Below are 26,540 nucleotides of genomic sequence, written 5' to 3' on the forward strand. Positions count from 1 at the left end.
CACTTCCTGCTGCACTGATACAATACATGCGTGCTGCACTTCCTGCTGCACTGATACAAAACATGCGTGCTGCACTTCCTGCTGCACTGATGAAATGCATGTGTGCTGCACTTCCTGCTGCACTGATGAAATGCATGTGTGCTGCACTTCCTGCTGCACTGATACAATGCATGTGTGCTGCACTTCCTGCTGCACTGATGAAATGCATGTGTGCTGCACTTCCTGCTGCACTGATACAATACATGCGTGCTGCACTTCCTGCTGCACTGATACAATACATGCGTGCTGCACTTCCTGCTGCACTGATACAATATATGCGTGCTGCACTTCCTGCTGCACTGATACAATACATGCGTGCTGCACTTCCTGCTGCACTGATACAATACATGCGTGCTGGACTTCCTGCTGCACTGATACAATACATGCGTGCTGCCCTTCCTGTAATGATACAATACATGTGTGCTGCACTTCCTGCTGCACTGATACAATACATGTGTGCTGCGCTTCCTGCTGCACTGATGCAATACATGTGTGCTGCCCTTCCTGTAATGATACAATACATGTGTGCTGCACTTCCTGCTGCACTGATGCAATACATGTGTGCTGCACTTCCTGCTGCACTGATGCAATACATGTGTGCTGCACTTCCTGTAATGATACAATACATGTGTGCTGCACTTCCTGCTGCACTGATACAATACACGCGTGCTGCACTTCCTGCTGCAGAGGTGCGTTCAATGACAGCTCAGGAAGTGGCAGCAGAATATCTTCCATTGTTTCGTGTGAAGGTTTCGGATGACCTCATTCTTGGCGAGTGATGGTGTGGTTGGCAGAGACGTGAGGTGCCAGTGAAATATGCAGAAACATGATGACAGCAGAGATGAAAAGTTAAATGTTTGACAGATATTAAAACAAAAGTAAAAACTAAGAAGTGTCAGAGAGCGACGCCTCAGTCAACACTGTGCTCTCTCCTCTGCAGCTCACTGACGTGTGATTGACAAGAAGGCAGATGACATTTTTCTACGTGTCAAACTTAGAAGCTGACTCAAATGAAGAGCCGGTGTGAAAGCTCAGAGCAGTCATCACACCTCACCAAGGTGCTAACCAGGAGGTCAACGCAGCTGATGGAGAATTCTCCAGGCTAAAAACAGAGTCACGGTCAGAAGAGCCGACGTGTCAGAGTTTAACGAGGGCTGAGAGGAGACGTCCGACTGACTCAGGGACACTTTGAAGAGATTTCATCTTAAGAACCAGAAACAGTCTGAGTCAGGAGACGGATCACTTCCACAAACAGATGATCACAGATATTACTGAATCAGCCAGAGAAGTCAGAACAGACACGTTTAAGCACAGAACCACAGGTAAATGACATCACTGAGAGGAGCTCAGGCCACCTGTGATGAAAACCAGTTCTGTTTCCTCTCACAGCTTTGAGGAGTGAATAAACCGTTATCAGAAAACCACAATGACTCACGTCCGCTTCCTTTCCCCCATCTGATCATTGTAAGAGGAGGTCGGGGGGGGTTAATGCTGACTCCTGGAGACACTGAAGACGAAGCTGACTGAAGAAAGAAGAGGAAGAACAACCCAGAGGAAGTCTTCGTCAGAGTACGAGAGCGGACTTCAAAGCAAAGCAGGAAATCAGAGTGTTACAGAACCTGCAGCTCTCAGAGAAACCCACAAAAACCAGCTTCCTGCAGGGACGGTGGATCAGAAAACACATGACCTGAGCTGGCCTCCAGACCAGGCCTCCAGACCAGGCCTCCAGACCAGGCCTCCAGACCAGGCCTCCAGACCAGGCCTCCAGACCAGGCTCCACAGCAGGCTCCACAGCAGGCTCCACAGCAGACCTCATGACCGGGCCTCAAGACCAGGCTCCAGACCAGGCTCTACAGCAGGCCTTATGACCGGGTCTCCAGACCAGGCTCTGCAGCAGGCCTCATGACCAGGCTCCAGACCAGGCTCTACAGCAGACCTCATGACCGGGCCTCAAGACCAGGCTTTACAGCAGGCCTCATGGCCGGGCCTCAAGACCAGGCTCCAGACCAGGCTCTACAGCAGACCTCATGACTGGGCCTCAAGACCAGGCTCCAGACCAGTCTCTGCAGCAGGCCTCATGACCAGGCTCCAGACCAGGCTTTACAGCAGGCCTCATGGCCGGGCCTCAAGACCAGGCTCCAGGCCAGGCTTTACAGCAGGCCTCATGGCTGGGCCTCCAGACCAGGCTTCCAGACCAGGTTCCAGAGCAGAACTAATGACCGGGACTCCAGACCATTCTCTACAGCAGGCCTCATGGCTGGGCCTCCAGACCAGGCTTCCAGACCAGGTTCCAGAGCAGAACTAATGACCGGGCCTCCAGACCATTCTCTACAGCAGGCCTCATGGCCGGGCCTCCAGACCAGGTTCCAGAGCAGAACTAATGACCGGGCCTCCAGACCATTCTCTACAGCAGTCGTCATTGCTGGGCCTCCAGACCAGGCTCAAGACCACGCTCTACAGCAGGCCTCATGGCCGGGCCTCAAGACCAGTCTCCAGTCCAGGCTCTACAGCAGGCCTCATGAACGGGCCTCCAAACTAGGCTCCAGACCAGGCTCAAGACCACGCTCTACGGCAGGCCTCATGGCTTGGCCTCAAGACCAGTCTCCAGTCCAGGCTCTACAGCAGGCCTCATAACCAGGCCTCCATACCAGGCTCCATAGCACACAGAGGAGGAGATGACTCAGATGCAGCTGCCTGCCTCTGCTCTCCACACATCCTCATTACTCAGTGCTCAGACAACTTCAGCTCGGGGGGGGGGGGGGGGGGGGGGGGGGTCGCACTGACACACACTGGTGCTCAGCCCCAACTTCACACTCTCAGCCTCTAATGGCTCTGAAACACACCTTCCTACAGCAGCTTGTTCGATCATTGATGGAGGTCAGAGGTGACCGTGTGTTATATCTCAACATGTTTACAGATCATTAAGATGAAAACATGAAGATCTTATAGGATATATTTTGCACACTCCTGATGGAGAGGTTGTGGACGCCGGTCACACGTCCTGAAACACTGAACGCTGATCAGAGGTCCATCAATTTATTCCAAACACGAGAACCAGAGTGAGAAAGAGAAACTGAGAGGAGCCGTGAGTTCTGCCTGGAGACGGTCCTGAAGTTTAATCTGACACACAGAAAAAGTCTCCTCGGCAGACTTTAAATTTCTCACTTCTGTTATTGTGTTTAAAAATATCTGACTTTACAGTAAACCGACCGAGAGCACAGAAACACAAACACAAGCAGTGAGCGGTGAGGAAGCTGTGTCGCTGTCAGGATGAACACTTTAATATTTGACTGCTCTGAAGTCCAGATACTTTCTCTCCTTAGACCAGCTCCACTCATCAGGCTGGTTCTCCTGGATCAACAAAGGGACTGACCCCGTGTTGATCCTTTATATGAGGGAGGTTCAGGTGAATCGGCTGATATTCACTCTGAGGACAGACATTGACCTACAGACAGATAGCGTGCACTGATGCCAGTAGATCAGTATCTTACGACGCCTGATCTTCGACATGGCGTCAGTTTAATGAGAGCGAGTTTCTCCAGCCGCTGAAACAGAGGAGTCACATGACGGACGGACTCTGGTTTGAAAAGTCTGAAATCTGGTCTCTGAGGAAGATGCAGTTTTAAGAGAAAGAACTTCTAATAATAATTTACATATCATCGCTCGTTTGAAAAATAGACACAAAGAATCAGAAAGAAGTGATGCAGGAAACATCCAGCTTTTACACACATGACTTTAAACATCAGAATCAGGCCGGGTTCTTTTTCAGTACTTTATATTTAAGTTGTTATAAAGAGAACGTCTGTTTGATATAAAGAAACTACCTCACTTTGCTTTTTGATTTAAAGCGCTGGTCATATTTTCATATTGTCAGTCTCAGAGGATTAAGACTCTGTCCCCTCAGCTACGTGGCCTACTTCTCTCTGTGAGAGGACCTAAAGGTAACAAGGACCTGTCAACAAGTCCTCTGTTCTGTAAGAGGGCTCTCCGTCACCATGAGGCGCTCATACTTTGCATGCTGAAGCCGCTCAGGTGAAGGGGTCCAACCTGTTCTGAGACCATTTAGGGAAAGACAACAAACACCAAACGGTTTGCACACACGGTCCTCCTTCCTGGAGCAGCAGACAGCACGCTCTGCGGCTCATTCAACGGCCTGGCTCCCAGCACAAACTCAGTTACTGATGGTCGGCCGCCAGGAGCGCAGTTGTTTACTTGCTTTGGCAGGTCCACTCTAATTGGAAGTGATCCCCTGACCGCATCTCGCTGAGATAACAGGGTGGGTCCTGCTATGCTAACTTATTCAACCACTTCTCCTCACACCACTGACCTCTTCAGATCCTTCAACGTTTATATAACAGGAAACGCAGAACAAGCGTTACAAGTTTTAAGAAGCAAACACAATTCACATCAGAGAAGAAAGCTCCCTCTGTGAAGAAGCCCTGTCTCCGGGCACCGGCCTGAAAGAGATCCAGGACACATCATCAAGACCTGACTCAGGTACTGGGTCTGTAACAAATATGATGCTGACTGAGCAACAACAAAACTTTCCCTTGATTCAAAGTGACAACAGAGCAGACAGAGACACAGACTGAGACAGACAGGAGGCAGAAACCCAGACAGACACAGACAGACACAGACAGGAGGCAGAGACACAGACAGACACAGACAGGAGGCAGAGACACAGACAGACACAAACAGGAGGCAGAGACACAGACAGACACAAAAAGGAGGCAAAGACACAGACAGGAGGCAGAGACACAGACAGACACAGACAGGAGGCAGAGACACAGACAGACACAGACAGGAGGCAGAGACACAGACAGACACAGACAGGAGGCAGAGACACAGACAGACACAGACAGGAGGCAGAGACACAGACAGACACAGACAGGAGGCAGAGACAAAGACAGACACAGACAGATAGATAGAGACAGACAGGCACAAACTAGAGGCAAAGACACAGACAGGAGGCAGAGACACAGACAGACACAGACAGGAGGCAGAGACACATACAGGAGGCTGAGACACAGACAGACACAGACAGGAGGCAGAGACACAGACAGACACAGACAGAAGTCAGCTGAAAGCCATTAAGAGCTGAACATCCAGAGACTTGCTGAGCTCATGCTAAGCTTCACGTTCATCAGCAGCTGCTTTAAAGAACGCCCAGAGCAGCTCTCTCAGTCACCATCCAGCCATTGTTTCCCCAAACTGAAGGAGTGAGCGCACACTGACGGAGGAACCACGCACAGTTTCCATAAACAGACCAGGACCACACCGCCTTTCATTCTCTGCAGTAACTCTCGCTGTGGAGGACCAGGATGCTCTCAGGTGTGTGTGTGTGTGCACAGAGGTGAGCAGGGTTCTGCAGGTACTACACTCTAATGTTCATTGAAACGAGGAAACGTTCAAACCACTTCATGCCTGCTCTGAGAATATCCAACCTGAGAGGAGGCTTTTCAATCGTTCATGAATCTCTGGAAGCAGAAATATCACAGCAACGTTTCAGGACATTATTTCATCCAGGTCGTCCAAAGTACGCTTCCCACACTGAAACCATGGACAGACACCACCAAACAAGGAAACCTGGAGCGGTGAGTCTGCTCTGAACTCATTGATGAGACTGTTCTGAGTGACTGAGGTGTTTTAATTACAGCTGATGACAGATTATACTCATGGATGCCAACTCTCCTTCAGGCCTTCAGACTTTCCTCAAACAAGTGGAAGTTTAGAGGTGTGTGTGTGTGTGTGTGTGTGTGTGTGTGTGTGTGTGTGTGTGTGTGTGTGTGTGTGTGTGTGTGTGTGTGTGTGTGTGTGTGTGTGTGTGTGCAACACGCTTCTCAGTTAGACTCAGCCTTACAGGCTCTTAAAGTCCAGATATAATATTTATGATTCATTATTTTCACTTTGATTAAACTTCTACTGAAGGTTAAACTGTATGAAGGGTCAACGACCTCTGCCGTTAATGTGCTTACAGATGTTAGACTTCCAGATGTTTGAAGCAGAGTGATAAACCAGCAAACTCCTCGTACAGATGTTTAGAACTTCCCAGAGAATCTCTTAGTCGGCTGAGTCGATCAAACACATTTGGTTAAACAAAGTTTTCCTCTCTGACCGTTTCAAGTATCAGATCCTGACTCTGTGCAGAGTGTCAGACATCCCAAGGCTCTATAGGGACACTTGACCTCCAGGTAGCCACAGAGGATACTGAACGCACACGCTACAACAAAAGAGTTTCACAAACAAGTTTCTGATTCAGCCGCAGTAAACACAGAAACAATAAATCAGTCAACGCCGCTCAATAAGTTCAGCTTCAGCAGATTAAAGGATGAAGGTTAGTTCAGTTTGGACCTGCTGCATGAAGGGTGATAAGAACTGTTGTGTGATGCTGACCGCTGATGGAAGCTGATTTATTCAGGTTAGTGTTGAAGCAGAGACAGGCCGAGGGTTAGGAACTTATGGTTTCACCTGAGCGTTACACCTGAGTGTTTCACCTGAGGGTGTGCTACACTTTGAGCTGATGAGTAAACATTAGCATGGACGGATGCAACAAGGACCGGAGCCTGAGACCTGGAGCTGAACTCAAACTGCTGATTCAGTCCAGGTATCTCATTGCTGCCACCCACACACACGCACACACACATGCTGACGTGCCTGCAGTCATTCCCACAGGTGTGTGAGTGTGTGATGCAGGTCTGTGTCTGTGAACCCATCTGTCCGTCATCCCTCACATGTCCTGCTGCCAGCATCACCACAGATACACTGACAGTCCCTGATGTCACTCCCCATAATCTCTCTCACACACACACACGCACACGCACACACACACACACACACACACACACACACACACACACACAGCGGGGGAAAGAGGCACTGGCTGTGCTGTGATGAAATCAGGGACAACATGACATTTCTGGCTTTCATAGACGCGACGCTGCTTGGATAAAGTCATTCAGTAAACAGCGATTAGCTTCAGGAGCTTCTGAACAATGAGCCATCAAAATCAGACCTCAACCTGCTTAAAAACACACACACACACACACACACACACACACACACACACACACACACACACACACACACACACACACACACACACACACACACACACACACACACACACACACACACACACACAACCAACCTCTGGTTGTGCCATTCATAATAACCTCTGAAGAACAGGCAACACAGATAAACACTGAGGCCTTCATAAACTCACTGCTGCTGCTGGTTTGTGTGTGCGTGTGCGTGTGCGTGTGTGTGTGTGTGTGTTCAGGTCAGTCCTGGCTCAGATAATCAGCTCTCCTCAGCAGCAACACTTGGAGTTGATGGGGGTCCATCAGACCCTAAAAATAGCTGCAGTGTGTCCGTTAGAATAAAGAGAAGTATTTACAGGGTGTACAGAGGGAGGAGGGATCACTGCAGAGCCAAGACACAGAATAAAAACAGTCTGCTGAGAGTTCAGGCCTCTTTCAGCCTGAAAACACAGCTACTGCATGTGCTGTAACTTCTCCAAGTGCTCGTTAACGCCCCCTAAACTCAAACCGCCTGTATGGCTGAGAGGAGCTGGAAGGAGGGGCTGTGGGGGTCTGAGGAGGTACTATCCAGGGTTTTGTGGGTTGCCTATTAATGAAAGGACAGAATATTCCTCCTGTTTCTGCCAGTTGGCTCCCTCTGCTCTCTCTTCTTCCTCCAGTCTACAAACAAAGCTCTGAATAACGTGTTGTATTGTTCTGTTAGTTGACCAGACACTTCTGGTTACAGCGTCTCGTCTTCTTCTGGAGTCGGAGGAGGGAGAGGCGTTCACCACGAGCTGCCGGGTACGACCGCACTGATGCAGAATGTAACCACAACTTTTAATAGAAGGGCAAACGTCCAGATACAGACTGGGTGCCTCTCAGACCTGCTCCAGGTAAAGACCTGCTCCAGGTAAAGCCCATCCCTGTCACAGAGCTTCATGAACCATCAGTGATATGACATCAGGGATTCAGTGTTTCACAAACAGCAGTAACTTAAAACATCATCTCCCCCTTTCCCCCATGAAACCCTCTTACCTGTCCTCGTCCACGTTCATGGTGATGTGGATCCCAAAGAGGCTGTTGACAGCAGGAGAGGGCAAGCCGAGGCCCTCACCGATGAAAGGCCTTAGACCATCCTTCCCTGGCAGCATGATGGCACCGGGCTGAAATAGGGGGTCAAACTTCTGCCTGCCGTCTTCTAGCTGGTGGTTGAAGCCAGAGAGTAGGCCTGGTGAAGCTCCTCCGTGGGCCCCCTGGAGCTGGACAAGTCCTCCTATGCTCAGAGCTGGACTTGGCACACCTGGGGGGGTGTTGGTAGTACTCGGCACTGTGGCGGGCGCATTCTGAACAACACTGTGGGAGGGGGCGGTGGTGGCAGACGGTGCAGGGGCGATCCCACCTGAAGGCTGAGTCTGGCTGACATGCTGCTGGGGCCCGTTTCCTGAAAGAGCAGGGTTCATGGCTGCTGCATTCCCTCCTTGTAGCAGGAGACCCTGGGCTGAGGCCGCCTCTCCACCCAGCCCCTGGGATCCTGGACCAGCGGGGGTAATAAGGGGTACCTGGCTGGTCGGATGCCCCACAGCGAGGGCCGACATGAGAAGGTTCTGAGTGCTTGAACCAAAGTGCTGCTGATGATAGTCTGGCTGACCAGCGGAGAGGCCGGTGGGGTGAGGGGAGTAGGCAAACTGCTGTGAGGGCATGATGGGAGACTTCTGCTGTAGGGGGACTTGATGCAAACCGTTCATGTTATTGGAGAGGAAGGTCTGAGGAGCAACGGGCTGAACATTAACGTGAGCCTGTTGCTGTGATGCTGTTGTTGTGAACCCGGTGGGCTTGAAGGCACTTGCCCCGCTCCCTATCTGAGAGGCCAGGCTGTAACCCTGCTGCAGGGACTCTGGAGGATGGGGGTGTGCGTGGTGCCCCGTGGAGTACCCACTGTCTGCTGTGGGTTCTGAAGCGTGGACAGAAAAAGCACTACTCGTGATCACAGAGTTACTCGTGGCCCCCAGCCCACTGTCCCGGTCTATACTGTGATCCGGGGTCACAGTGGGCTTAATGCTGTCAACAGTTCTACTTGAATCAGAATCTCTCTCATAAAACTCAGTGCAGGTCCACCTGCCCCGTCTGAAGGGCTCTCCGGACCCGTGGTCCAGTTTGATGACCCTAAACCGGGAACTACAGCTGGTGCTCACCGGGGCAGCAGGGGAGGATGAGCTGGGAGCCCCGGGCTGAGCTGGAGCTGGTACAGGCACGTTTCCTAAAGTATGAGGGGCAGCTCGACCAGTGCTGACACCTTTATAACAGGGGCCCCCGTTTACAGGACCTGAGACCTGCTGGCCCTCCTGAGGCTCCACGATGTTCAAAGTTTCCTCGGATGAACTCCTCTCACACCCCCCCAGGTCTGCCCGAGACACATCAAAGATCTCTGAGGACACGTCCTCGGTCCGGGACTCGTCCGGGTCGTCCAGGCTCTCCGTGTCGTCCGTGATGCTGCAGGCAGCGACCTGAGCCTGCGTGACGCTGGTGATCTGAAAGCAGCTCTTCTTCTTCGCTGGCATTTTGGACATGATGTCGGAGAGTCTGTATGAAAGCAAAGTCCTGGACTGATGTCCTGAAGTCTTTCACACCAGAGGGGACTGACACAAAACCGAACCGTCACAGGAGATCTCCATACCGCTCCTCTTCCTCTCTCTGGGCGGAGAACAGAGTCCCAGCCAGGGGGGAGACCCTCCGAGACTGACCCGGCCTCTCTGGACCCCGGTCGGCCTCTCTGGTGCCCCGGCAGCGGAGTTCCTCACAGGCCCTTGTCAGAGTTCTTGTTCAGCAGCTGGTCCCGGGACTTTAGTCTGAGGAGGGCCCGGTCTCTGGATGTGTTTCCCTCCGACTAGCTGAGTTAGCGGATGGTAGCTAGTCCTCCCTGCCTCGGGACCAACATGTGCGACATCTTGATGTAAACAAATCCAGAAGGTCTCCAGAGGGAACACATAATCCAGCGGGATCCGGAGGACACGTCCTGAAGTGGGTGAAGTTTTTCCTCTCGTCGTGGGGACAGCTCACTTTGGGCAGCTGCTCCTGAAGCTAGCTGACAGATCACTACTTTACCACAGTAAGCTAACAGAGAGCTAACTGTTGAAGCTAGCTGACAGATCACTACTTTACCACAGGAAGCTAACAGAGAGCTAACTGCTGAAGCTAGCTGACAGATCACTACTTTACCACAGGAAGCTAACAGAGAGCTAACTGCTGAAGCTAGCTGACAGAGCACTACTTTACCACAGTAAGCTAACAGACAGCTAACTGCTGCCTGCCGCTCTTCGAACCACTCGACAAGATGGCAAGAGCGCGGTGCATGCTGGGTAAAGAGGTCAAACTAGTTTCCTGTTTCCTGTTAAATATAACTAAATCAAACTAAATTCATTTCTTCTAAACTATGTGTGGTATGTTACATTTCATGACTAACAACTATTTTAAATTGACGTTATATATTTTAATCGACTGTTCGCCCACTGTCATCATTTCCGGTTAACTACTGAAAGCGAACTGACGTCGCTCCCATTCATTGTGAATGGCAAGCGGCTTGTTCGCTTCGTGCGGGTCGCTGGGCGACGCGAACAAGGCGGCGTGGCGACATTTTTATCAGATTTTCTCCAGCCCTGTCATAATCATCCCCATTTAAAGACAAGGGAGTCAATTATTCAGTCAAATGGACCCTTTGGAATCATTTTGGATCAAAAGAGAACTTGATCCACGCGAACAAGTGAGCGGCGAGGCGGACGCTCGTCTCGGTCGCGTTCAGTGACGTCTGGAGCGTCTCACTGACGTGGACAGATGTTAATCAATACAGTCTATGGGACAGATGTTAATACAGTCTATGGGACAGATGTTAATACAGTCTATGGGACAGATGTTAATACAGTCTATGGGACAGATGTTAATACAGTCTATGGGACAGATGTTAATACAGTCTATGGGACATATGTTAATACAGTCTATTGGACAGATGTTAATACCGTCTATGGGACAGATGTTAACACAGTCTATGGGACAGATGTTAACACAGTCTATTGGACAGATGTTAACACAGTCTAAGGGACATATGTTAATACAGTCTAAGGGACAGATGTTAATACAGTCTATGGGACAGATGTTAATACAGTCTAAGGGACATATGTTAATACAGTCTAAGGGACATATGTTAATACAGTCTATGGGAAATATGTTAATACAGTCTATTGGACAGATGTTAATACAGTCTATGGGACAGATGTTAATACAGTCTATGGGACAGATGTTAATACAGTCTATGGGACAGATGTTAATACAGTCTATGGGACAGATGTTAATACAGTCTAAGGGACAGATGTTAATACAGTCTAAGGGACAGATGTTAATACAGTCTATGGGACAGATGTTAATACAGTCTATGGGACAGATGTTAATACAGTCTATGGGACAGATGTTAATACAGTCTATGGGACAGATGTTAATACAGTCTAAGGGACAGATGTTAATACAGTCTATGGGACAGATGTTAATACAGTCTAAGGGACAGATGTTAATACAGTCTATGGGACAGATGTTAATACAGTCTATGGGACAGATGTTAATACAGTCTAAGGGACAGATGTTAATACAGTCTATGGGACAGATGTTAATACAGTCTATGGGACAGATGTTAATACAGTCTAAGGGACAGATGTTAATACAGTCTAAGGGACAGATGTTAATACAGTCTATGGGACAGATGTTAATACAGTCTAAGGGACAGATGTTAATACAGTCTATGGGACATATGTTAATACAGTCTATGGGACAGATGTTAATACAGTCTATGGGACAGATGTTAATACAGTCTATGGGACAGATGTTAATACAGTCTATGGGACAGATGTTAAGTCTAAGGGACAGATGTTAATACAGTCTATTGGACAGATGTTAATACAGTCTATTGGACATATGTTAATACAGTCTATGGAACAGATGTTAATACAGTCTATTGAACAGATGTTAATACAGTCTATGGAACAGATGTTAATACAGTCTATGGGACAGATGTTAATACAGTCTATTGGACATATGTTAATACAGTCTATGGAACAGATGTTAATACAGTCTATTGAACAGATGTTAATACAGTCTATGGAACAGATGTTAATACAGTCTATTGAACAGATGTTAATACAGTCTAAGGGACAGATGTTAATACAGTCTATGGGACAGATGTTAATACAGTCTATGGAACAGATGTTAATACAGTCTAAGGGACAGATGTTAATACAGGCTAAGGGACAGATGTTAATACAGTCTATTGGACAGATGTTAATACAGTCTATTGGACAGATGTTAATACAGTCTATGGAACAGATGTTAATACAGTCTATTGGACAGATGTTAATACAGGCTAAGGGACAGATGTTAATACAGTCTATTGGACATATGTTAATACAGTCTATGGAACAGATGTTAATACAGTCTAAGGGACAGATGTTAATACAGTCTATGGAACAGATGTTAATACAGTCTATTGAACAGATGTTAATACAGTCTATGGGACAGATGTTAATACAGTCTATGGAACAGATGTTAATACAGTCTATTGAACAGATGTTAATACAGTCTATGGGACAGATGTTAATACAGTCTATGGGACAGATGTTAATACAGTCTATTGAACAGATGTTAATACAGTCTATTGAACAGATGTTAATACAGTCTAAGGGACAGATGTTAATACAGTCTATGGGACAGATGTTAATACAGTCTATTGGACATATGTTAATACAGTCTAAGGGACAGATGTTAATACAGTATGTTAAACATATGAGTAAACTATTTTCCACAACCCTCGTTTTAAAACAGGATTTAAATGTCTGACATTACCTACAAATTCCAATAAAGTATATCTATCTATCTACCCCATACCAAAGCATCTGTCTGACCTCTGCAGCAAGTTAGGTTTCTATCCATTCTAGTCACTTTGTGTTTTACTGAATCGTCATTCAGTAAAACACAAAGTGACTTGAATGGAGTGAGTAATGAAGGAGTTGTTTTTGAATGAGTCACTTATCCGGGAAAGAGCTGTGATCCTTCAGAGACAGCCCAGCTTGCATAAAGCCTCATTGAATTCAGACTACAGAGGGGCGTGACCGAAAGAGATGAAGACATCATTCACAGTTTAGTCACTTTAAGCAATAAGTAAAATTGCCTCATTGAGGGATAAATATTATTTATATAAATAAATAATGATATAATTGATTCATCTCAAAAAGCACCATAACGTAATAGATTTTATTGATAGACCTTAATAAAAAAACAAAGTTGTGTCAACAGATATCAGGAAGAGAGAAGGTGTTAGGCAGAGGTTAATGTTTCAGATAGGAGGAGACGCCTCAAACATACGTCCCATGATGACACTGACCATCAAGGTGAAATTACAAACCAAAACATCACCAGGATGAATGTTTACATACAAACAGCTGATGGATATGTCCCACTCTTTCAACTTCACATTTTATATTTTTACAAATTACAAGTTCTGATGTGCAGTTCCTCTTATACACACACACACACACACACACACACACACACACACACACACACACACACACACACACACACACACACACACACACACACACATATATATATATAGTTATGGTTTCAGGAGCTCTGGGATATAACATACACTGTATAAATAACATATAACTGTATATTATAATGTTTTACTTCAGGTGCAGTTCTCCCCGGATGATGTCATCGTTCACAGTTGAATTCACCTGATTCTTCATGTGTCATTTAAGCTCAGGTAATGTTTCAGGTGTGACTGACTGACAGGTTGAAATGTCTGGGGCTCCACAGCTTTATAAACGCTGTGAGATTAATTTTGATTAAAGCAAAGACTTCACCTTGACACCTTTTCTCTCTGTGACTTCCTCCTGATAGTGATTCATTAGTAATGAACTGATGACTAAGGGATATTGCTTCACTAAAGGCAATCAAAGGCTCGTGCTTTACTGCACGACGGCCTGTCACAAGATAACACATGACACAAAGACATAGAAATGGGTCATGGTGTTGTTCTGTGTTTCTGTGTTTCTGAACCCGGCTGAATGTTTAACTTTACTCAGGAACAGTTAAACATAAAGTCCTACTTATTAACATAGAGTAGTTAAAGTGTTATCAGCTACAGCGTACAGCCAATAAAGCTAATGGCACAGTTATTAAAGTGCAGTGTCACAAAGACAGAAGGCGTGTCTTATGATAAGCTGAGATAACACACAGGAAGTGTCTGAGTGGGTGTGTATTTATCAGCACTTTAGTTTATATCTCACATACTGTATGTTGAGCTCTGGTTTACTGGCTGCACAACATGTGTTCAATAAAACACACTGTGTGGCTCTGAGAAGCATTTCCTCTCGTTAGTTAGTCGGTGGGTCAGAGTTACAGCGTGACTCACGCACACTGAGGTTTGTCGCTAAGTAATGAAGCTAACGTGGAAGAGTCAGAAACTGCAGATCCTTCAGGCGGACTCTAAGAGCCTCGTTAGGCAGCGTGTTAAGATGCTTTACAGCAGACGCAGGGAGGGTTTCTAATTCATCCATTTAAAGTTATTTAAAGCTTGACATCGTGTCACTTTGAGCTGCTAGCTGACTGAGATTTATTATCATTATTATTATTATAACCTTTATTTAACCAGGAAATGCTCATTGAGATTAAAAATCTCTTTTCCAAGAGAGTCCTGGCTGAGATAGAGTAACAGAGAGTTACAAATAGACAATAGACATAAATACAAATATCAGACACACACAACAGCTCCACAACAGGTACCTCCAGAAAGACAGCATGAGTCACATTTAAACAAAACATCTACAGACAGATGCTTCAGCCTCCAGGTCGTTTAAGGAGTGCTTCAAAGCATTCAAAGATATCATGTCAGACAGTTTTAGATCCTTCTGTAAGGCAGTCCAGGTCGAAGGAGCAGCAGACCTGAAGGCCTTTTTCCCAAGTTCAGTCCTGACCCTCAGAACAGATCGTATTAAAACATCCTGAGATCATAGATTATGACTTCCTGAGTTCTTTTGTGCAATACAAGCGAGGAGGTTAGAAGGAAGTAGTCCTAGGATGCATTTATAAATAAGAAGATGCTAATGTTTTCTCCTGCATGACGTCAGGGAGGACCATCCTACTCTGGATTTGTCATCTTGGCTAACCGTTAGCTTCCTCTCTCAGCTAAGTTAGCGTCATCGGAGCTGCTTGAGGTTTTTCATTCATAAATCAGACATAAATCTGGCCTGTTGGAGGTTCATGACATGAACTGGTCCAGTGCTCCATCTCTTTTAGTAAAGGATGTCCATCATGCTGATGTTGGTAATCACAGAGTAAACATCTGTTCAGAGAGAGGGACTTCAGACACTGTCCCTCCAAACCAGATTTCCTCTTAGCCCCCCAACACAGACACAGACCGGAGTGTGCAGTCAGGATAGTGCAGGACTCATAACCAATTGGAGGACATATTAGGGGCCGCCCCTTAACCAGGAGGATTGGAGATTAGCTATGATTGGTCCGTCATAACGGGAACACGGGGAATAATAACTGCTTGATACAGAGGTGTTGGAAAACACAGAGATTTCACAATAATCTCAAATTACTCCTCTTACCGATGAGTACTGATGAGCGTTATGACCTTTTCTCCAAACCCAGCAGAATAAAAGGAACAATTTTTACACCATTCCTACCAACAGCAGCTTTAATTGATGTTTTAGCACTTAGTCATAGTATTAAACACCTGAGCTTCTTAAAGAAAGAAAAGGCGTCCTGTTGCTTTAAATGTTTCCTGTGTCTGAACTCTTTAGAGCTTCAGGGATCTCTCCGTCTCTCTGAAGCTCAGTGGATCTGAATGATCTGCTTTCTTCAGCTTCAGCACAGAGTTTGAGTTCTGTCAGAACATCAGGCTACTTCAACTTAAATGTATAAACTTTGTGTTCTGTGCTTTTACTTCACACCAACTCTGAAACAAATATTGAAGTGCATCACCCTGAGACATGAGTGAGGAACACTCCGGTGGAGCTACACTGAGGAGTTTATTTATTCAACTGACGACGTTTCTCATCGTCACAGACCGAGCATCCAAATCAAACATTCCTCCAAACCATCAGGTCAGCTTCCCATGACGTCCGTCTGATACTTGTTTACGTTGTATCGCTCTAAAAACCACGTGAGAGGGCAAGAGCACTGCTTTAAGACTTTAATTAAAGTCTTTATGGAAGTGATGAACACAGAGGTTGGAAATAGATTTCCGTATTATTCCCTCGACACGACGAACTGATCATAACTGATCAACAGATTCACACAGTCCTCAGATCAGACGGGAACAGCTGGATACAGATGTGACAGTAATGATAAAACACAGGAGCAGATCATAAGATTATTACTTACTTTACTGAGCCTAAACTTTCTGCACCTTAATGAGAGAAAGACTGAGGTCATTGTGTTTGGACAGCCCCAACAGTTCAATGGGAGCGCTCTCAGCCCTCCTCTGTAAAGAGCCTTGGTGTTCATTTTGACAGAGCCTTCAAATTTGGAAAACAAATCTCTTCTGTGGTTCAGTCCAGCTTCTTCCAGCTGAGACTCATAGCTAAGGTGAAGGCCTATCTCCCTCCCAAGGATTTAGAGAGAGTGGTACATGCCTTTATTACTTCTAGGCTTGACTATTGTAACTCTTTGTATGTGGGCTTAGACATGTCGTCTCTTCAGCGCCTGCAGCTCGCTCTAAACGCTGCTGCTCGCCTCCTGACTGACAGGAAACAGAGGGAGCACATCACACCTGTGCTGCATGCTCTCCACCGGCTCCCAGTCAGTCACAGGATTGATTTTAAGATTGCACTTTTAACTTACAAGGCTCTAAATGGATTGGCACCATCCTACTAGTCTGATCTTCTCCATGTTCACAACCCAACCCGAGCACTGAGGTCAACAAACCAGCTGCTCCTGGATGTGCCTAAAGGGCGTCTTAAAACCCGGGGGGACCGAGCCTTTGCAGCAGCGGGCCCCAGGATCTGGAATGGCTTGCCACTCCAATTAAGATCGGCCCCCTACTGATGACTGTTTTAAATCTTTGTTGAAGACACATCTCTTCTCTTTGGCCTTCTCCTCGTGAAGAGGACAGTAATATCCTGAGATGTTGTTTATTGTTGTCTTCATGTACTTTGTACTTTTTATCTTGTAAAGCTCTTTGGCAAACACTTTAATGTGCTATATAAATAAAGCTGACTTGACTTCAACCTTACACAAGTGTAAAGTCTTCTGAAGCAGACTCCTTTATCTGAATAAAGGTTCAAATGGTGTCAGTTAAAATAATGTGATGATTTTAGAAACACTGGACTCTTCTTAAAGCTTATTGTTATGTTCTGAGCTAAGGTCACATCTGTTTGTTATTATTGAACCTAAGGAAATGATGGTTCTTATGTAAAGAGTGAAAGAAGTCAGCATGTGTGTCTCTGGAAAGTGAGCTGAATAAAACTGTGAGCAGATATTTCCTGATTTAAAGATCCACGTTAGTCAAGCTGTTCTGAACCCACCCTGCTCCTCTCCGGGGTCTTTGGGCTCACATGGTCCCGGCCTTTAAACAGTTCCAAGCTTGGACGAGTTTCAGCCAGCCCAACATTACATGCGACCTGGAAACAGCTCCCCCTAAAACCGTGTTGCGACATCAGTTCCTCCAACAAGCCCTCTATACTTAGACGCCCACCTTTAGTAGCGGGCAGTGTGTGGGTTTTCCCTGCCCCCAGCCAAAGTGTTTATGTAGCTGCTTGTGTTTATGTATTCTGGTCAAAGAAGCCAAGACTACCAAGCTGTGCTGTGGCCCGTTAAGGTCCAACATGCTGCGTCCACTTTCAGCGCTCACCGCACTAACAAGGCTGGTGTTGTACTGCCGTATTCTGGGGGCCAGCGGTCACTTTCAGCAGCCCAACCTGGGGGGACCTTTGGTCTTTAGCAAAGCCCTGTGGGGTCTGAGAGTACACCATCAACAAACACACGGACCATACTTCCCTCTCACCTGCTAAAAGAAGGGCTTCCCTAGAGAGAAGGGCACAAGGGGTTGCTTCAGGGCAACATGACCAACACCAAACTTACAAACATGATGCTGGTGAGTGAGGCGTTCAGCTGTATGGACTCAGTTCTTCCACAGAGACTTGTTAGCTTTTTGACCTGCTCCGTTTGTGTTACAGGGCTAATTAAAGAAGGCGGTCAGTGAAGTTAGATAACCTGCGTGTGTTTCAGAGCGAAGCTTCAGATAAACTCATGAAACATCTCAGGGTATATTTTCAGAGATCACTGGACGCCTTGTTTCTGTCGAGGTTTGCATTTTTCACATCACTACATCACAGATTCCTTGAGAAAGAGTCTTTTGAGGGATTCATGGTTCAGTTCTTACCCAACATCCTGAGATTATATAATCCTTTGTGTTAGTTAAACACAGACTTAATGAAATAAAGAGCTGCAGTGATACACTGAGCGTCTGCACGGAGGAAGAGACCCCCAAGACATGGAAATATTTGGACTCTTAGCAACCTCCTTTAACTCTCTCAGCCTGTTTGTTATTGTAATTATGTAACAGGAGAAATGTTCGACAGCGTTTCATTCTTCTGTTGTTTTGATCCATTTAGAGAACGTTTCTACATCCAGAGGCAATAAAACAAATATTAAACATGAAGATTACATCACCAGAGTTACATTCATCCAGGCAGAGTAAGAGGGTTTATTCTGGGAGAACAAAGATAATATAATAATAATATAATATAAATACTGTATAATAATATAATATATATACTGCATAATAATATAATGTATATACTGCATGAAAATATAATTATAAGACAATAATCACTTTTTGATCTGGTTCGGGGACAGGGATTCACAGATCAATGAGCTCATTTTTAGGCTTGAATGTGAATCAAAGAAAAAAAGGTAGAAGGTATAACATCAGTATGATGTTATAACAGAAATATGATGATGTTATAACAGAAGTATGATGTTATAACAGAAATATGATGATATAACAACATCATGCTGTGTGATGTTATATCAGAAGTATGATGTAATAACAGAAATATGATGATGTTATAACAAAAGTATGATGTTATAACAAAAGTATGATGTTATAACAGAAACAGAAGTATGATGTTATAAACGAAATATGATGATGTTATAGCAACATACTGTTTGATATTATAACAGAAGTATGATTTGTTATAATAGTATAATGTTGTTATAAAAGAGGTATGATGTTGTCATAACAGAAGTATAATGTTATAATAGAAGTATGATGTTATAACAATAGTATGGTGTGGTTATAACAGAAATATGATGTTGTAATAACAGAATTGATTTGTTATAATAGTATAATGTTGTTATAACAGAAGTAGGATGTTGTTATAACAGAAGTAGGATGTTGTTATAAGATAATTATGATGTTTTTATAACAGAAGTATGATGTTGTTATAACAGAAGTATGATGTTATAACAGAAGTATGATTTGTTATAATAGTATAATGTTGTTATAAGAGAAGTATGATGTTGTTATAACAGAAGTATGTTGTTATGACAGAAGTATGATTTGTTATAATAGTATAATGTTGTTATCAGAGAAGTATAATGTTGTTATAACAGAAGTATGATGTTGTTATAGCAGAAGTATGATGTTATGACAGAAGTATGATTTGTTATAATAGTATAATGTTGTTATAAGAGAAGTATGATGTTGTTATAACAGAAGTATGATGTTATGACAAGTATGATTTGTTATAATAGTATAATGTTGTTATAAGAGAAGTATGATGTTGTTATAACAGAAGTATGTTGTTATAACAGAAGTATGTTGTTATAACAGAAGTAGGATGTTGTTATAAGAGAATTATGATGTTGTTATAACAGAAGTATGATGTTGTTATAACAGAAGTATGATGTTATGACAGAAGTATGATTTGTTATAATAGTATAATGTTGTTATCAGAGAAGTATAATGTTGTTATAACAGAAGTATGTTGTTATGACAGAAGTATGATTTGTTATAATAGTATAATGTTGTTATGACAGAAGTATGATTTGTTATAATAGTATAATGTTGTTATAAGAGAAGTATGATGTTGTTATAAGAGAAGTATGATGTTGTTATAACAGAAGTATGATTTGTTATAACAGAATTATGATGTTGTTATAACAGAAGTATGAATTGTTATAACAGAATTATGATGATGTTCTAACAGAAGTATTGAACTGTGTTTATCTCTGTGTGTTTGTGATTCTCTGAAGCTTTATTGTATTTCATTTTTGTATTTGAGTATAAAATAAAAACCTTTCACTGAATGTAAATCTATCCACAGCTCCGTTTGACTTCACGGCTCATGCTTTTGAAACATTCTCACATTTGACATGAGGCAGACGTTAGGGTATGGCTGAACCGCCTGAAACACGATCCCAACCTCCCAAAGAATCAGAGTACAAGGTTCAGAGCCCTGGAGTCTTAAAGTGTTATAGCTCAATAAATAATACTTATTATCCTGCAAACAGGAAAAAACAAAGGCAGACAAAGTAGAAGGACATTCCTGTTCAGGACAGATTCTTGAGCTGTAATCCTGAATGAGACTTCTGAGTGGTTGTGTAAAAGTGCAGATTAAAACAACGGAAATCTCCCCTGTTCAAGCGGAAAGGATAATCTCACCTCAGACAATCTCAAGAGTGTTAGCAGAAACCCTGACTCAGGAGTACGGATACCATGGAAGCAATGATACGTGCTCACACCCACATAGGACTAAATATGTTTCACTGTGAGTAAGATGAGAGCCACAGTGAAGCAATCACAACAAAGCTAATCTCCAATGTGCTGGGAGTGTTTCCTCCTGGACATTCACTGGAAGCTTCTTCATGAGTGAGAGAGGACAGAAGATAGATGATGTGAATCACTCTGGAAATTACTCTCTGCATGTTTTCACACCTCTTTGTCTTGGCACGTCGCTTCAAGCGTTTCAAACATGACTCTGGTGACAGCATATAACTCTCCTGTTCCCCAAAGCTCAGATTCCTGAGTCAGCATTTGCATGATGTGACACACTGACTGCAGGGCTTCAGCTCGACGTGGTCCCACCAACACAAGACACAGGTGTGAAGAAGGAATTATACTTAAAAGCTTTTTAACATTTATTGAAATTCTCTTCAAATCCCTGCAGCAAAAAATAAATCAAACGCCCTCACAGGAATATCTGCTGTTAGCAGCTTCAGAAGGCTGTCAGTCTGTCTCAGGAGGCAGGAGGCAGGAGGCAGGAGGCAGGAGGATGAAGGATGAAGGATGAAGGAGGCAGGAGGCAGGAGGTAGAAGGCAGGAGGCAGGAGGCAGGAGGCAGGGGGCAAGGGGCAGGGGGCATAAGGCAAGAGGCAGGCTGAAGGATGAAGGAGGCAGGAGACAGGAGGCAGGAGGTAGAAGGCAGGAGGTAGAAGGCAGGAGGTAGAAGGCAGGAGGCAGGAGGCAGGGGGCATAAGGCAAGAGGTAGGAGGCAGGAGGCAGGAGGCAGGAGGCAGGAGGCAGGAGGCAGGAGGCAGGAGGCAGGAGGCAGGAGGCGGAGCGGCACAGGGCAGGAGGCAGGAGGTAGAAGGCAGGGGCAGGAGCAGGAGGCAGGAGGCATTGGGCAGGAGGCAGGAGGTAGAAGGCAGGGGCAGGAGCAGGAATATCTACTGTTAGCAGCTTCAGAAGGCTGTCAGTCTGTCTCAGGAGGCAGGAGGCAGGAGGCAGGAGGCAGAGTGGCACAGGGCAGGAGGCAGGAGGCAGAGTGGCACAGGGCAGGAGGCAGGAAGCAGGGGGCAGGGGAAAAGAGGCAGGATGAAGGAGGCAGGAGGCAGAGCGGCAGTAGGCAGGGAGCAGGGGGCATAAGGCAAGAGGCAGGATGAAGGATGAAGGAGGCAGGAGGCAGGAGGTAGAAGGCAGGAGGCAGGAGGCAGAGTGGCACAGGGCAGGAGGCAGGAGGCAGGGGGCAGGGGGCATAAGGCAAGAGGCAGGATGAAGGATGAAGGATGAAGGAGGCAGGAGACAGGAGGCAGGAGGTAGAAGGCAGGAGGCAGGGGGCAAGGGGCAGGGGGCATAAGGCAAGAGGCAGGAGGAAGGATGAAGGAGGCAGGAGGTAGAAGGCAGGAGGCAGGGGGCAAGGGGCAGGGGGCATAAGGCAAGAGGCAGGATGAAGGATGAAGGAGGCAGGAGACAGGAGGCAGGAGGTAGAAGGCAGGAGGCAGGAGGCAGGGGGCAAGGGGCAGGGGGCATAAGGCAAGAGGCAGGCTGAAGGATGAAGGAGGCAGGAGACAGGAGGCAGGAGGTAGAAGGCAGGAGGTAGAAGGCAGGAGGTAGAAGGCAGGAGGCAGAAGGCAGGGGGCATAAGGCAAGAGGTAGGAGGCAGGAGGCAGGAGGCAGGAGGCGGAGCGGCACAGGGCAGGAGGCAGGAGGCAGGAGGTAGAAGGCAGGGGCAGGAGCAGGAGGCAGGAGGCAGGAGGCATTGGGCAGGAGGCAGGAGGTAGAAGGCAGGGGCAGGAGCAGGAGGCATTGGGCAGGAGACAGGAGGCTTGGGGCAGGGTGCAGGAGGCCGGATGCAGGATGAAGGATGAAGGATGAAGGATGAAGGAGACAGGAGGAAGAAGGCAGGGGGCACGAGCAGGAGGCAGGAGGCAGGGGGCATTGGGCAGGAGGCAGGAGGCAGGAGGCAGGAAGCAGGTGGCAGGATGAAGGAGGCAGGAGGTAGAAGGCAGGAGGCACGGGGCAGGAGGCAGGAGACAGGAGGCAGGAGGCAGGTGGCAGGATGAAGGAGGCAGGAAAACATAAACCCCAATCAAACTGTGAGCCTTTGCTTCCTTTCTCTCTGAAGCAGCAGACTTTCTTCGTGTCCTCTCCTTCAGAGGAGGAGAATTTGACTTCTTCTAATCAGTGTGATGACCTGCAGCTGAACTCTCTGCGTTCAGTGTTTGTGAAAATAACTGAGAGTCAGTGCTCGGGCTCACGTCATTCCTCCTTAATCAGTTGCTTGTAAAAGTGTCTACAGATGATATGTGGGTCATGGGTCCCACCCAAAAGCCTGCAGTCAGACTCTTGCGTGGTCTTTGTGAGGTTGAGTCAGTGTTAGATTTTAAAGTATTCACTGCTGTGCTGCAGGAGAGCGAGCTTCATCCCTGAGGGAGAGGAAGGAGGTTTCACAGAGAGGAAGGAGGCTTCACTGTGATAGAGTCCTGAATCCAGACTGAAACAGGTCTATGATGACATCTCAAACCATGAAATCACAACAGTGTGTTTCCCCTCTCTGACCTTTGACCCCACCTGACCCTCTCCTCTGTTTACAGCAGCAGCAGGTGTGCCTCCATCTTTTAATCATTTTATTCCAGATCCTGAATTGATTTTCTTAATTGGTGGACTCGGAGGAGATGACGGTGTCTCTCGGTCTTAGGAACATCAGGAGGCTTAGAGCGGGGTGAGAGGTGGGCGGCGGTCAGAGTGTTCATGAGTCAGCGAGAGAGGTGACGGTGTGTGACGACGTCAGGAAAGAGGAAGCTAACACACTCATCTCTGGATTCAGTCAGGACGAGTTAGTGAATCTAACTTTCTCTCCAGCAGTGAGGCTGCTGAAAGAAAAGAACACTGTTTATTATCTGAGTCTAACAGCAGGTCATCTGGTTCATGATGAGCTGAGGATTGTGTGTTAGCATTAGCTTTCCCTAGCTTTGAACAGAAAGGGCTTAAGATGCTAGCAAAGCAGCACGGTTACTGAGGAGGATCCAAACCTGCAGGGGTGTAAAGTTTGCTCTTTGAAGAGGTTTTATAAAAACTGTCAACTTGAAGAAGAATCATCTTTTGAACACCATCAGCACTGAGAGTCAGACGTTAGCGTCTGTGAGTTTTAACTCAGCTGAGTCCCTCAGAGGTCTGAGACATGTTGATGGGGCCGCTTAGTTTCTCTTTCTTTAGGAAGTCTGAACAGAACTTTGTGATATTTGTGTAAAAGAAGAGTTAACTTAAGTCAGTTAAAATATTAGATTATTTAAACCTCCAGGAGGAAACATGGAAACATAAACATCTTCCTGCCTCTGAAACACTTCAAGCCAAGTCATGTCTGTGCATATGTTCAGGTAGCTTATAGGTAAATGAGGGGGGAGTGGCAGCATGTTTGACATTTAAAGGACTCAACATTTACATGAGAACAATATAAGAATTCAAATAAGCCTCCTTCAAACATTCCCTCTGCCAGTTCTCAGAAACCTCAGATAACATCAAACACAAACACAAGCTTTGCTCCGAGGCGTTCTGGATTTCTTTTCTTCTGTCTCTCCTGAAGAGTTTTCATGTTGACCCGTCAGGACTTCATCACCAGCAGCTCTCCAGCACCACCTGCGGCTTCGTGTGCTCATGACTCCACTCCCTCCAGAGCTGCAGTAACCTGACACGGCCACAGGGTGTCATCACCGAGCAGTTCATCAGTGCTGCTGCTTCAAACTCTATCAATCAATCAGTCTTTATTTATATAATCCAACAAACGGGATCCTTAGACTCTCTCCAAACAGAGCAGGTCTAGACCGTACTCTATGTTCTATTATTAACAAAGACCCAACATCAAGACAGGATCAGATCCAGTCCCCTCTTACAGACAGGACTCAGTCTGATCTCATCTTAATCCACCAAATCTAAATATCCATCTATCTATCTATCTATCTATCTATCTATCTATCTATCTATCTATCTATCTATCTATCTATCTATCTATCTATCTATCTATCTATCTATCTATCTATCTATCTATCTATCTATCTATCTATCTATCTATCTATCTATCTATCTATCTATCTGTCTGTGGGATGGATGGATGAGGCCTGACTTCATGCAGACTTACGTGCAGAGGACCTTCCCATCCATCATTGATTTGACTTGCAAAGGGGCTGTGGCTCTTTAAGAGGACTGAGTCTGTCTGCAGTTTGTTGATGTGTGTTGGGTGAACATGTAACTAAGGGTGTTTCATAGAGGACCTATAAACATGTGGCGTTGTTAGTGGGTGTGTTGGTCAAAGGGCAAAGCAGGTGTTGACTCACTCCTCCGCCTGAAAGAGTTCATCTCTGAAGCACGAGGAAACAGAACCACAGAGTCAGAGTCAGTCAGTGAGCCTCAGACCAACACAAGTGGTCTCCTCAGAGCCACGCTCACCTGACTGAAGGTATGTGGACATGTGTTTACAGCTGAGGGGATCAAACCAGCAGGAAAATAAGCAAAGACAAACACGGTGCCGTGTTAGCTCCAAAGTTTACCTTAACAGGATTTCTTCCTCCTGCCTCTCCAAAAACAAGATGCAGAGTCACCATCAGTTTACATGTCTTCACCTGGAGACCAACAGAGACCAGTATCTTTAAAAGAATGAAGCCCTGACAGCTGCTGGATGATGCTGAACATGAGATGTGTTTACTGTCGTACACAAACATAAACAAATGAAGTGGTGTGTGTGTGGGCAGAGAGACGGCCGGCGGATTCATAACTCATACAGCGTGATGGACAGGAACCATATTTGGTTATCAAAACTACCAACTGTTTCCCATTTACCCATAAATAATAGTTAGAGATAGCTCTCTCCTCTAACCACAGTCTCAATCCAACAACACCAATTCAATCAGGAGAGACACAGTGACAGGGTGACGGGTCCATGACAGTGACGGGTCCATGACAGTGACAGGGCCATGAGAGTGACAGGGCCATGAGAGTGACGGGTCCATGGGAGTGACAGGGCCATGAGAGTGACAGGGCCATGAGAGTGACAGGGCCATGAGAGTGACAGGGCCATGACAGTGACGGGTCCATGACAGTGACGGGTCCATGACAGTGACGGGTCCATGACAGTGACAGGGCCATGAGAGTGACAGGGCCATGACAGTGACGGGTCCATGACAGTGACAGGGCCATGAGAGTGACAGGGCCATGAGAGTGACAGGGCCATGACAGTGACGGGTCCATGACAGTGACGGGTCCATGACAGTGACGGGTCCATGACAGTGACAGGGCCATGAGAGTGACAGGGCCATGAGAGTGACAGGGCCATGACAGTGACGGGTCCATGACAGTGACAGGGCCATGAGAGTGACGGGTCCATGACAGTGACAGGGCCATGACAGTGACAGGGCCATGACAGTGACGGGTCCATGAGAGTGACAGGGCCATGAGAGTGACAGGGCCATGAGAGTGACAGGGCCATGAGAGTGACAGGTCCATGACAGTGACGGGGGGTCCATGAGAGTGAAGGGGGGTCCATGAGAGTGACAGGGCCATGAGAGTGACGGGGCATGAGAGTGACAGGTCCATGAGAGTGACAGGGCCATGAGAGTGACAGGGCCATGAGAGTGACAGGGCCATGAGAGTGACAGGGCCATGACAGTGACGGGTCCATGACAGTGACAGGGCCATGAGAGTGACAGGGC

The 26,540-nt window shown here is 46.3% G+C and overlaps 1 protein-coding gene across 1 annotated transcript in view; it reads right to left on the reverse strand.

Annotated features, from left to right (window-relative positions):
• tsc22d2 (TSC22 domain family 2) overlaps positions 1–10,412 on the reverse strand; it is a 32,642-nt gene extending 22,230 nt beyond the window's left edge. Inside the window, exon 1 of the mRNA XM_034675915.1 lies at positions 8,097–10,412. Within this exon, the coding sequence (XP_034531806.1) occupies positions 8,097–9,628 (1,532 nt within the window). The 5' untranslated portion in view covers positions 9,629–10,412. The remainder of the gene's footprint in view (positions 1–8,096) is intronic.
• Between the last annotated feature and the right edge of the window lie 16,128 nt (positions 10,413–26,540).

This window comes from Notolabrus celidotus, chromosome 2 (genome assembly GCF_009762535.1).
Source record: "Notolabrus celidotus isolate fNotCel1 chromosome 2, fNotCel1.pri, whole genome shotgun sequence".
Classification (NCBI taxonomy): Eukaryota; Metazoa; Chordata; class Actinopteri; order Labriformes; family Labridae; genus Notolabrus; species Notolabrus celidotus.